This window comes from Monodelphis domestica, chromosome 8, assembly GCF_027887165.1.
Source record: "Monodelphis domestica isolate mMonDom1 chromosome 8, mMonDom1.pri, whole genome shotgun sequence".
NCBI classification, from domain to species: Eukaryota; Metazoa; Chordata; class Mammalia; order Didelphimorphia; family Didelphidae; genus Monodelphis; species Monodelphis domestica.
Genome location: NC_077234.1, coordinates 206,388,822 through 206,402,040, shown reverse-complemented (window position 1 = coordinate 206,402,040; position 13,219 = coordinate 206,388,822). Strand labels below are relative to the sequence as shown.

The 13,219-nt window shown below is 34.8% G+C and overlaps 1 protein-coding gene across 1 annotated transcript; it reads right to left on the bottom strand.

Moving 5' to 3' along the window:
* Positions 1-1,092: 1,092 nt before the first annotated feature.
* Positions 1,093-9,206, bottom strand: LOC100012637 (rab proteins geranylgeranyltransferase component A 2). The gene is made up of 2 exons (XM_007501063.3): positions 9,108-9,206; positions 1,093-7,251 (listed from the first exon to the last, which is right to left on the bottom strand). The coding sequence occupies exon 2, from the start codon at positions 7,202-7,204 to the stop codon at positions 5,282-5,284; it is 1,923 nt and encodes a 640-aa protein (XP_007501125.1). The 5' UTR covers positions 7,205-7,251; positions 9,108-9,206; the 3' UTR covers positions 1,093-5,281.
* Positions 9,207-13,219: the final 4,013 nt, after the last annotated feature.

Sequence of the window (13,219 nt, the reverse complement as noted above, 5' to 3'; positions counted from 1 at the left end):
AAAACATGATTTATCACTTGTTTATTTGGGTAAATGATTTGGGGTTTTAGTTTTATAAGATCATTCTTTTTAAAAAATGAACATTATGCAAATGAGTTTTGTGTGAAAATACATATACAACCTAGTGGAATTGCCTAACAATTCTAGGAGGAGGGAGCAAAGAGGGGAGGGAGACAACATGAATCATATAACTTTGGAAAACTTATGTGTACATTTGTTATTGGGATAAAATAAAAATAATTTTTTTAAAAGAATATATTAATGATATGAGGCTGGAATATATAAACTTTAAAGAATGTTGAATATATAATCTAATGAATAAAAGACTGACATGGGGTCAGGAAAATATGCATTCAAAAAAATGTAATTATTTCAAAAAAAGTTAAAATACAATTTAAAAAATTAACACATTTCCTGGAAGGTAATGTGGAGATAGTTTATATTATATTCTTGTTGTGTGTATGTGTTTGTGGGGGTGGGAGGGTTGTGTATTTGTGTTTTGGCAATTAATAATGTTTCAAATTCCTCTAGTTTGTTAAAGATTCTTCTTGGGAGGGGGTCACTGATGATTAGATTCAAGTTTGAAGAATATGTCATTTTAAATTACATCTTCAGTAACTTTGCTTTTCAGAATATATTATTACATTCTCTTCAACAGCTCCTGGTGTGTGGGGAAGAATTTTGTGCTATTCAAATACTTTCCTTTATATATTGAGGTCTTTCTGAGAGTCTCTTGTAGAATTTATTGTTGGTCATTGAGACTGAGAAATTAAAACAGTATTTATACACAGGTTTGTGGTGTAAGCCTTTTTCCATCTTTTTCCTACATGTTATCTGTGGATTCTTTTGACTTGTGCTTTGTTTTCTGTATTAGCAAATTCTAGAAAATCTGGAAAGACATATAAATGGATGTAAAATGAAGTGAGCAGGATCAGGAGAAAACTGTACATGGTAACAGCAATACTGTACAATGACTGTTTATGACTTAGCTGTCATAATCATTAATAAAATTATTTAAGACAATTCTGAAGGACTCATGATGAAAAATGTTATCCACCTACAGAGAAAGAAATGATGAAGTCTGAATGCCGATCAGAGCATACTTTTTGAAATTTATTTTTCTTTTTTTTTTATCTTTTGCTTTTACAACATGACTAATACAGAAAGCTTTTGCATGATAACACATTATAACCTATAACAAATTGCTTTCCCTCTTGAAGAGAGGGAAATGAAAAGAGGAAGTGAAGAAAAGTACTTGGAATTTAAAATCTAAAAAATAACTTAAAAACTTTTTACATGTAATTGGGAAGAATATTCAAAAATTATAATAATTAATTAAAACAATAAAAATAAACACTGAGCAATTTTTTTGATGTTACTTCTTGTATGTAGTGGTCAGATTTTTTAATTATCATGTTCTTCTGAGAGGCTACAAAATACTTAACTGTCTATATGTATTTCTTCCTTGAGATGAATGTCTTTTTAAAATGGAGATCATGTATTCTTTTAAAATGACTATTTTTAATTTCTGAAAGATATTAATTTTGTATTTTATATTCAATTCTCTTCTATATTTCATATTTTATTCCATTCTCTAAAAGTTATTTTATTCTGTAATAACATTTGTATTCTATATAATAGACCTAATCTTCTTCTTAATCTCTGGGCAAAAGAATCTCAGAGGTTCAAAAGTTCTGCCTCTCTCTAAGGTTGGATATACCAGTTTTAGCTTTCCCATAATCCCCACGAATTAAATGCCAAGGGAAGCTTATTATTTCACATAATTTGAGCTTCTTAGAGGTTGAATTTCTATGTGCCTTCCTTGAAAATTCATTTAAGCTGACCTTGTCCCATATGAAGGCCCCATCCTTGAAAGTTAAGGTGCCTTTATCTTATGTTCAGGCATCTTTAAGTCTGGTGCTCCTTTCCAATATCAATGACCTCAAGGAGCAGCAGGCTTCCCACATCAATTCACAGCAGCATTCCTTAGATACAGAGAAAGAGGTGGGCTTGGTCCCATGTGTACTATATGCCCCAATCAGTCATAATTCATCAGTCCCATGATGCTGCTAATTCCATAAGTGATGATTTTTTTGTTCTGACTTTTGTTTTATGCTTATAAAAATATATTTCCCTCTCAGTTTTGAGTCTTTTGGCTATTTGAGGAATCAAGAGACCTGCCTTACTGGTGAGTATTACCCCTACTAATAAAACATAACTTTGCTCAGAGAAGCCTGTCTCAATTTACCATTTTATTAAATTTCATTAGTGACACTTCTTTTTCTATCAACTTGTTCTTCATTTTATTATATTTTTATTAATGATTTGTTATTATCTCTATTTTTCATGGTGAGACTAGCCATTGTGTATTTAAGATTTTCTATGCAATAATTAGCAGTTTTATACCCTCTTGGGAATCCATAAAGTTTTTTGTTTTATCAAGATGATTCAATTTCCTTTGTCTTGAAACATTGATTTGAAGATATTTGTAATCTTCAAAAAATCTTGTTAACCATCTTCCCTTATGATTTCTTATTTATTTACTTATGATCCAGATTTCTGACTGGAGTTTTCTTTCTTCTGAGATCCTTGGTGATATTACTTCCCCCCCTCCTCATGCTTTTATTCTTTGTTTTCTAATTCTTTTCTTTTGATGGTAGATTTAACCCTGAAGTTATATCTTATTTTCTCAGGTTCTTCCCATTTTAGGGAATTTATTTTTCACTGAACTTAGATCCTGTTCTAAGAAATTTCACTGGGGACAGAACTAGCCTAAACTGTGGGTTTTCCTTTTCCTTCAAGCCTAATGAACTCTTACATTCAATCACCTAACTCAATTCTCTCCATTTAAATTTTTTTCTGCTGGATGAATCAATGTTTGACAATATTGGAAGGCTGGGGGAAGAGTAGATTGGGTGTTTGAGGCATAGTTTCGGATACTTTGGAGCATCCTAACTCTGGGGTTGTTCAAGCAAAACACAGCATTACCTGCTTATTTTTTTTTTCTCTACCTAATGGTTATCTGTTAGTGGAGGGGTGACCTGTGCTGTTTTGGCCATAGACTGAAGCAGCATGTTGCATAATTTCTAACCACTGCAACACAAATAATAAGCAAAGTCTCCAAGACAGAAAGAAATAGGTTTATTGTAAGAGGATCAGTCTCACAATAAAGCCGGACTTCTGGTCAAGACCAAAAGATCCCACGCACTGTGAGAGACCTTCCTATATACCCCAAAGAATATCACAATTTTCATACCAAGTTAAAAATAATCCAAGACCATGTTGAAAATAGAGCAGGGCATACTTCTCATTGGTAGAAGAAGTCACTTGATAACTGGAAGTCACTTAATGGAAAAGGGGGGAGTGAGTGAGCCTGGAGTAGTGATGCAAATGGCAAAGGGGGGAGTAGGTGAGCCTGGACTATTGATGCAAAGATAAGAAAGGGTGATGTTCAGTGGTACTAGGCTTCAAACCCTGAACCCTGGGTCAGGTTTCAAGAACATTTCAAGACCATGATTATTGCTGATGGTTCATGATTTAGCAAATTTGAAGAGTGAGGCTGACACTAAGGCTGACACTATGCTAAAGCAGTTATTTACTTAATTCAAAACTTTACTTATACTAAAATTATCACAAAAGGCCTACTAAAATCATGACATGCTAACAATTATGATTATCTAAAGACTATTGCTAACATTAAAATCTAATCCTCATAAAAAGAATTAGAGGGTTTTTCACCCAGAAGCATGAGAATCCCTGATTGGATCCAGGGCACAATCCTTTGGGTTACATTACAAATTCCTCTGAAACATGGAGGCAGATGGGTCACAGGTGCAGAGTGATCACAATAAGGATTATCATTCTCTACTGTTAATTCATAATACCTTTACAATGTAAAGTTCTTGGTTTCTCATCTGGTAGAGACAACAATTATTGCTCTGTTGAATATCTCCCTTGTGTTCTATAGGTCATTTTTTTTTTTAGATTGGAAGGGACTGACAAAAATCTCATCTTACACAGTTGGACAACCCTTTATTAAAAGTGTCATCTACTTAAGAGTTCCAGTTATAGAAATGCTCATAGGAAGAAGCCATTGATATTTGAAAGAAAAAGGAGAGAATAAGCATTGATATTATGCTTACTACATGCCAGGCACTGTGCTAAGTGCTTCTGCAAATACTCTCTCATTTGATCTTTACAACAACTTTGTGAGGTAGGTGTTGTAATTATCCCCATTTTATGATTGAGAAATATGAAGCCAATAGAAGTTAAATGTCTCTCCCATAGTCAATTAGTAAGTGTTTGAAGTTAGATTTCAACTTAAGACTTCCTAACTCCAGGTACAGGAACATCCATTGTGCTACATGGTTGCCTCAAAGAAAATTATCCTTATTCTAGAATGCTATATCATTTACTTGATCTATTTTTCCACATAAGCAATTTTCCTGTGATTTTGTAAAAGTAATTTTATAAATTTAATACAGTATAATATAATAATCAATACTGCTCTTGTCAGTCCACTCCGTTTTTTTTTTCAGCGTCTAGGAGCACACTGAAATCTTGCTCCCAAAGTTGTCACTGCTTCTGATCCTAGTTACTGAGGTTCCTTAATGAAGAAAAAGAATCCAAACATGAAGATAAACATTCTGCTTAAACAATAGACTGTTAGCTAGTATAGACAACTCTTTTGTAAACTCAAGTAATAAGTTTCTGGGAAACATCAACAATAAACATATCTTAGTGCTTTTAAAGATCCCAAAGAGAAGTAATAGGAAAACTGTCCTAATATTATATAATAACAATTTATCAGATCCCTAATTCTGACATCTTAAAAACAGAGAGAATAAATGCGTTTTAGAATGGTGATTTTGACTTTGTGCAACAATGTCCTTTTTCAAGAGGAGGGCAGGAACTACTGGTTTCTTTTTAACATTTTGTAAATTAAAAAAAAAAAACAAAACTCTTCCCTTCTGTCTTAGAATCAATACTGTTTATTGGTTCCAAGGCAGAACAGTGATAAGAGCTAAGCAATAGGGATTAAGTGTCTTGCCCAGGATCGTACAGCTAGGAAGTGTCTGAGACAAGATCTGAATCAAGGACCTCCTGTTTCTTAGCCTGGCTCTCAATCCACTGAGCCTTCCAGTTACTCCCAGCATTTTGTAATTTTGCAAATAAAGATGACTGCCTGTTGCTTTTGTGTTCCTTTCTAACTTTTCTTACATCAAAATAATTTGAACACTAGGCACAATTCTTAAAGGTGGGCTGCCTATCTGGCTGCCATCTATTCTTGAGCATGCTCTTCTGTGTTTCTTTGGACTTTGATTTCTTCAGTTGTGTCTGGTTTGGGTGCAAGAACATCTGGTTGCATACTATCTGCATCAAATACAATATCTTCAGGATTTGGTGGAGGAGGGCAAAATTCTTCATTTGGCAAGAAGTGTTGGAAAACTGTTTTAGCCTGTTTAACAGCATACTCATTTCCCAAAACATAGTCTGGTCCAGAGCAGACATAAATGTTTGAAGGTAAATCATTATAGGAGTCTCGATTGATGCCTGAAGAATCTCTCATGTTGAAATAGAGAGCCCACAGAAGGCCTGGCTTTTCTAGTGCCTCCCTTTCCAGCTCCACTTCAGCATAGGGGGTGAATAATTTCTGCACAACTAATTCTAAATCTTCTCTTGCTGTATTTTTTGAGGATGTACAAGTTAAATGGACAAGATATGTACCTTTCATACATGTCATGGTAGAAGAAGACAATTCAATGACCCGGACGGCAGCAGATCCTGGCTCCACTGGTGGTACTGTCAGAACAGAGATATGCTGATCAGAATCTGTCTTCAGTATAGATCGATCTGTGATCAGCACTCCCCTTGATATCTGGGTATAGGTCACATTTGAACACGTTTTCTCAGAAAGGTAACTATCTTCTACAATAAAATACTTAGCATTTATCCTCTGACCAAAATGATCGATGATTGCCTTACATTTTCCAGATTCTTTGTCCACTACAAGGCACTGTACTGCATGGTTAAGACAATAGGTTCCACCAAATACTGCACACATTCTGCAGAAACACTGGGGTATTTCTCCTTGGCCATACAAGGGGAACAAAAAGGGAGTATTGCCATACCGCCCAAGACACTGAAGAAAGTTTTTCGTTCCTCTGAGGCCATCTAAGGTGCTGGTAGATGTCTCTGATGCCATTGCAATGGAATGAAGGACAAAGTGTCTCAAGATGGGTGTCAGTTTTTGAGTTTTCAAGTATTCTGAAAAGGTACTTTCCTCATAAGCTTTGTATTCATTAGGGTGCTGCTCATAATCTAAGCAAAATGTCAGAAATTTCATCAGCATTCTCTTTTCTACCATAGTGAGTTTCTTGCTATTAAAAACATCTGCTCTGGAACAAGGCACCTGTAGCACGCTCCCTTCTTGAAACCCAAGAATCCTGGTGACATTTTTGAATTCTGCATATCGGCTAACATTTGATTTGATTAGAAGGTCAATTAGCAATCCTCGAGAATAAAGAAGCTTTGAGGTCAAATCAATATTAAATCTCCGGCCTTCTTTAACAATCTGGGAGTAAGTGATCCCACTCTTCTTGGGTGCATCAGCAACATCTTCTGTGATTAGAATGTTTTCAGTTTTTTTTGGTTCCAAATCTAACTGGCTACAATCTGTGTAACTACCATCATTTTCTTTCTCCAATGTCATATCTACTTCAGGTACCACCAGTGCAGTCTCTGGTTCACTTAATGGTGCTAATAATTTAGATGTATCTGAGGAAGCTGTATCCATTGAGTCTGGAGGGTGATTTGTGCCAGCAGAAGTCAGAGAGGCAGGATTCTTCTGCAAAGCACCAATCTCTTCAGCATGATCATCTGAATCCTGACTGGCATAACAGATGACTTCTACATGTTGGATGGTCTGATCCTTCTTTCTAAGAGCAATGCCTTCTTCTGTTTCTAGTATTAGCTCTTTCCATGCTGTCCATTCTTCTCCAATATCACTCTGTTCCTGATATTCCTTTATCCAGGACAATAGTCCTGAAAAGCTGAAACTAGCCCAGTTTCCTCCATAATAGCTTCTTGAATCAAGATGTAGAACACTCTGGCCACTTCTTGAGCAAGCAGCTGCAGTGATGGACTCAGGCAAACCAGTCCCTATCACGATCACATCAAATTCTGAAGGGAGTTTGTCTGCCATCTTGAGAGAGGAAGAGCCACGTCTTACCACTTGTTTTATAGTATTACCTACAAATGTACCACAAAACAAATTATGCTACCTATAAAAACTATTATGTCATTTAAGATGTACTAATAATTGGACTTATGAATAGAAAAACATGGAATCATTAATTTGGATTATTAATTCATACATAAAAATCAAAGCAGCAGCAACAGAATTAACAACAGTGCTGGTGGTGGTTGTGGTGGTAACTGTAATTATTATTGATAGTGGTATGTGAATTTATTGAAAAGAACTACTAGTTCAGAAACTCCCTCCACTGATACAGCTTGACAAGATGGAAACTGCTTGTCATTTTATATGACTAGAGCAAATGAGAAGTTAAATGATTTGCTCAGTCTTGCAGCTATGACATGTTCAAGGTAGGGCTTCAACCTAGTTCCTTTTAAGTTCATGCCTGCACTTTTAGCTACTTTAATCACATCACAGTCAATACTTTAATAGTACTAATAAGTACTGGTAGTAAAAGTAATAGTAATGGAAGTACAGTAACTCAGAAATCAGGAAGTTAAATAGCACAGTGGATAGTATAGATTTATAATGAAGATGATCAGAATTCAAATCCATCCTTAGACACTAGCAAGTCATTTAACCAATCTTAGGTTCAGTTTTCTCATCTGTAAAATTAGGTATAATGATAGCATTCACTTCCCAGGGCTGTTGTGAAAAATCGAATGAGATAAAATTTGTAGTACTTCATAAACCTTAATATTTTATATAAATGTTGGTTATTCAGGACAATTCAAATACTAGATGGACTCAAGTTTGCATTTAGACCAATTGTGAAAAGAAAACTGCAAGAAAAATAAAATATTGTTTTCTAGGAATTTTTAAAATTGTCTGTGAATAAATAATAATTCCACTTTACCAGGAATCTTGTTGCATAGAATTTGAATATTATAGATTGTTCATTAAAGTTTTCTATGTAGTCACCTTTGTTGCCTTAGATTTTGGTACTGTAATTGACATTGAACACAAAATCAATATGCATGTCCAAAGCACAAAGAGGGCTACTTATGTAGATAGAATGATAATCACTCTGAATGCCACATTAATATCCATGGGAATATTTTTTTAAGGCAGTGAAAGACCTCTAGCATATTTAGTGAATCCTCTATGAGTAAATATACAACAAAAAATGTGGGCAAGAGTAATGCAATGAGAAGATGGTGAAGGATAGAGAGCTGAACCAGGGAAAATCCACATATATGAAATCAGAAATCTATCAATGTGCATCTTAGAAAGTAGGTAAAACTGTAGGTATCTTCAAGTATCCTAAACTTCAGACATGGAAAGAATTTGGATCTTTCTCTTTTCATTCTTTATTCTGTATGAATAAGGCTATACTAAATTATATAAGTCAAAGAGACTTTTAGATTATAGCTGTATCTATTTGTAATATTTGGGGAAATCAACACTATGCTGGCATCATTTTTAAATCTCCCACTTTTGCTGGATGAAAGCAGTAGCTCTTGAAATAGCAGAGCAAATGAAATCTTCTTGTGGCTCATTAGAGAAAGAACTCATTATACATAGCCCAGGCAGCCTGGGGCCTTCTACCTCAGAGTAGAATGGCACTCTACATTTTAAGGTAATAGAATAAGATCTCATTCTACAAAATCACACACTGTGAAAGCCTGCCTTTTGTAAGGCAATGGATACATATGCACCACAGGACTTCTATCCTACTAATAGAGCTTATAAATAATGAGCTTTTATGGTGTGGCATTTTAGAGTAAAATATTATCAGTTATAACATCATGATAGATATGATGTTGTGGAAGATGATGTCACAACCAGAGACAATGTCATCTGTCATTACCAAAGATGATGGCACACTGTACATATTTGAAATAAATACCTTCTAATTTCAATACCAAAGGCTGAAATTTCCAAAGGTTCTTCAGTAGGCTAATCACTGTGACGCTTTGGACAAAAGAAATGAGAAACTCCAACAGTTGGATCTGGAGGAAGAAAGAAATGAAACGAAAAAGAGAAAGATATTCAAGTTTACATTGGTTGAGGATGGGAAGTCAAAGTTTAGCATTACTATGATTGGGAGACTCATTGGAAAATGGTGATTTTCTCAGTTTCACTTAAAGGAATGGACACATGCACATAAAACCAAAATAAAACAAAAGGTCCAAGTATAGTTCATCTAAGGGAATGCATTATCCTATCTTCTATAAAAAGCAATAGAAAACAATGGCTAGATAGTAATTTTGTAAATTAATTCTCATTATGAGTTTGATCACTATAAGAAACAAACAAAAATCCAGAAAGACCTAAAACATTAGCTAATCATCTAGCAAACACAGAGAAAGGGAAAAACAAGATCATTACTTAACTAATTCAAAAAAATTTGTCTCTCTTACTCTAACTCATACGAGTACTGATGAAATAGCATAGCTTTGACTTCAAGTCTCAATTAACAATTCTTTATTAAAGATTTATGTGGAAATATATTTAAAAACCTCCTTTAAGTTTCTCAAGAAATAAGACATATTATTTTTCTCTAAGTTCTGGAAAGATGGGGTAGGTCAGAACAAGAAGTAAAAAGGACCTTTCAGTACATTAATGGATTAAGGATGATAGCCAGATAAGACCATTTCCCAGTTTAAGAATAATCATTTTTTTTCTGTAACCTGAGCAAGGCAGTGAGTTGGTTCAAAGGATAGAGAGCACTAAGCTTGGAATCAGGAAGACTCCTCTTTATTAGTTCAAATTTGGCCTCAGGCAAATATTTACTAGCTGTGTGACTCTAGGCAAGTCATTTTAACCCTGTTTGCCTCAAGCTGCTCATCTGTAAAATGAGATGGAAAAAGAAATGGCAAATCACTTCAGTATCTCTGCTAAGAAAACCCCAAATGAGGAAAGGGCTGAAAGGACTGAACAAAAACAAATGCCCAGAAGAGATTAAAACAAAGCTTCACCTTAAGGGAAGGTGGGTGGATGGATTCTAGATATAAATATGTGCAAGGAACCCTATTGATTATTCCTAGAGGAGAGTAATGTAGGAGGAAGGATATAGAGATAGGATAACTCAATTCTAGACTTTTATCCCAAGCTTATAATTTTTAGATATCTTTTCCTTGGTCACAAATGCTATAAATATTATATAAAATTTTCTCGTGGCAGAGTCCTATAAAAGGGTATGGGAGACTGACTATGCCAATTTGACATTCCCTTCTCTAAAACAGAAGTGACTTGGATATAGAATGATATTTTAGATTAAATAAAAATTTCTGGCAAACTAGTACCTAAATGGAGAATACCACATTTGAATTATTTTTTTTCTTCTAGACAATTTTCTATTCTCTCTCCCAAGAAAATCCCAACAATTTCTACATCTACAACTTAATTTGCATTATCTACTTTTTAAAAACATTTTTTTCTTAAAGCTCTGACTGCAGTAATTATGGAGCAACATAAGTATTATCTTGATATAACATATCCATGGTAAGACTCCTAACCTTATCTTCTAGTGAAAAAGCAACATCATATAAAAAAAAATCAGTGAATTTGGAATCAGATGAGATAGATTTTAATCTTGACCTTGATATTAAGGATAATTTGGAACAAGTAATTTAAACTCTCTTAGGCTCAATGGTCAGCAAATTCCTTGAAGACAATAAAAAAGCTATTTCCTCAATATCAGCTAGTGCATAGTTTTGCACATAGTAGACAATTAATACACATTTCTGCAACTGATGAATTCCCCATCATCAAGGTTTGCAAAATCTATTAATTTTTCTTACATACTATATCTGCAGGGCAAAAAGCTGACTCTAAGATGGAGCTAGGTGATTAGGTTGTAAGTTCCTTGACAAGGCTTTTTTCAGATAAGGATTACTGCAAGAGAACTTGATTTTTCTATAAAAATGTAACTCAAATACTAAAGAAATGGAGGACCAATTCCCACAACAGTTTGAGGGAGAAAATATTGATGAATGGGGCTATCAAGGAAGGCTCCCTTTTGGATCTAGCACATGAGTTGAGCCTAAAATGGATAGAAAATAGAATTAGGTCACAAAGGTAAAAGTGGGAGAATAGTTTACAAAACAGAGAACACTTTGCTAGCATTATGTAGTGATCAGAAGATGGAAGAGATGACATAAAGAGCTTGCAATGAACTCTTATTAAGGCAAATAAGCTGATAATTCAAGAGAACAACTTCTCTAAACAGGCAGTGGTTGTACCTGTTGGGACAAACTCCAACTAATTAGAGAACAGTGGATCTCAGGAGTATATAGTTTGACAAGGGATGAGCAGTGGAAGGGAATATGTTGTGCTATCAAAAGTGGAAGGTGGTGAGGGAATAAGCAAAGAATAATACTGATACCCTGCCCACTTTTAGATTTAATCACCAGAAGATTATACATCCCCACATTTCCTTAAGTGAGGGGAGGTTCATAACCTACATGCTAGAGTGGGTGACAACTCAGAAATGACTCACTGGCCCATGGGCAGTCTTAGGAAAATTCTAAAACTGCAATTAGTCCATGTAAAGCGGAAGGAAGGCACAGAAGTGATGCAAAGAGGGTCTTTAAAAGTAGTTGCAGGGGGCAGCTGGGTGGCTCAGTGGATTGAGAGTCAGGATCAGAGATGGGAGGTACTGGGTTCGAATCTGATCTCAGACAGTTCATAGCTATGTGACCCTGGGCAAGTCACTTAACCCTCATGGCCTAGTCCTTACCACTCTTCTGCCTTGGAACCAATTTTTCTGTCTTGAGACCAATAATGTATATTGGTCTCAAGACAGAAGGTAAGGGTTTTATTTTTTAAAAAAGTAGTTGCAACTTTCTGTGACCAGCTCTTTCACCTTCAAACTTGGCGTTAGAGGAGCTCAGGCTTGGTTCCTTGGACTGTTTCTGGTAAGACTCCTCTTGGATTTTCTCTTTGGACTACTATGTGGGTGAGTGGAAAAAGCTGACTTTCCTTTCCTGATTTCCAGAGAGATTAACACCAGATAGGTGTCTGTCTCTGTCTGCCTGTCTGTCTGTCTGTCTGTCTCTCTCAAGGACCATGTGGGTAATATCTAATCTACCTCTGTGTCCTCTGGCTAGGATTCTGGAGCCCTGTAGGAGCAAAGCCAGGCACCTGAGCAGACTCTGCCTTCTCTCTCATTTCTCTATTTTCACTCTTTCCTTCTATTTTATAAATAAAGCCGCTAAAAAGTCATTTGAATTGAATAATAATTTTAGCTACCACATTTCTCTTATATTTAGTGCAACTTTAATTTTTAACCCTTATATCCCCCAAACTTGAATTGCCTCTTTCTCCTACATCCCTTGATAAACACTCATAAGGTCAGAGATTTAGAGTGCCTAGAACCTAGCACATCTGGTACAAAGTAGATAATTATTGCTTGTTGATTGACTCATTGATCATAAAAAACAATAAAAAATTTAAATCATATAACACTGAAAGTTATGCAAAACCAAAATCATGCAAAACCAAAATCAATGTATATTGAATTAAAAAAACAGTTGAGTAGGAAAAAGGTTTGCATCAACTATCACTGATAAAATCTGAAATCTAAAATATTAAGGGTATTAACTCAAATTTATAAGGTCAAAACATCCCTAATATTTAGATGGATAATAATTTTAAAAATTTTAAAGAATTTCAAACCATAAATAATGATATAAAAGCATACTCCAAATAACTATTGATGAGAAGAAAAAAAAACCGCATCAGTTTCATACCTTGAAAATTGGTAGAGAGTAAGCAAGTATAATATTTGATATTAGAGGTTGTGTTGGGAGACAAGAATATTACTAATATACTATTGGTGAAACTGTGAATTGATCTAATTATTCTGGAAGTAGCTTAAAAAAATGACTAGAACCATGTTAAGAAATTTACTAAATTCTTTATACTCTTTTGTTCAGAAATTCCCTGCTGAACTTATACTAAAGGAGTTCAATGACGCAGAAAAAAAAATCTCATATATACTGAAATATAACAGCA

Excerpts from the sequence above, each read along its gene's own strand:
- LOC100012637 (XM_007501063.3), bottom strand. The coding sequence starts at position 7,204 with ATGGCAGACAAACTCCCTTCAGAATTTGATGTGATCGTGATAGGGACT.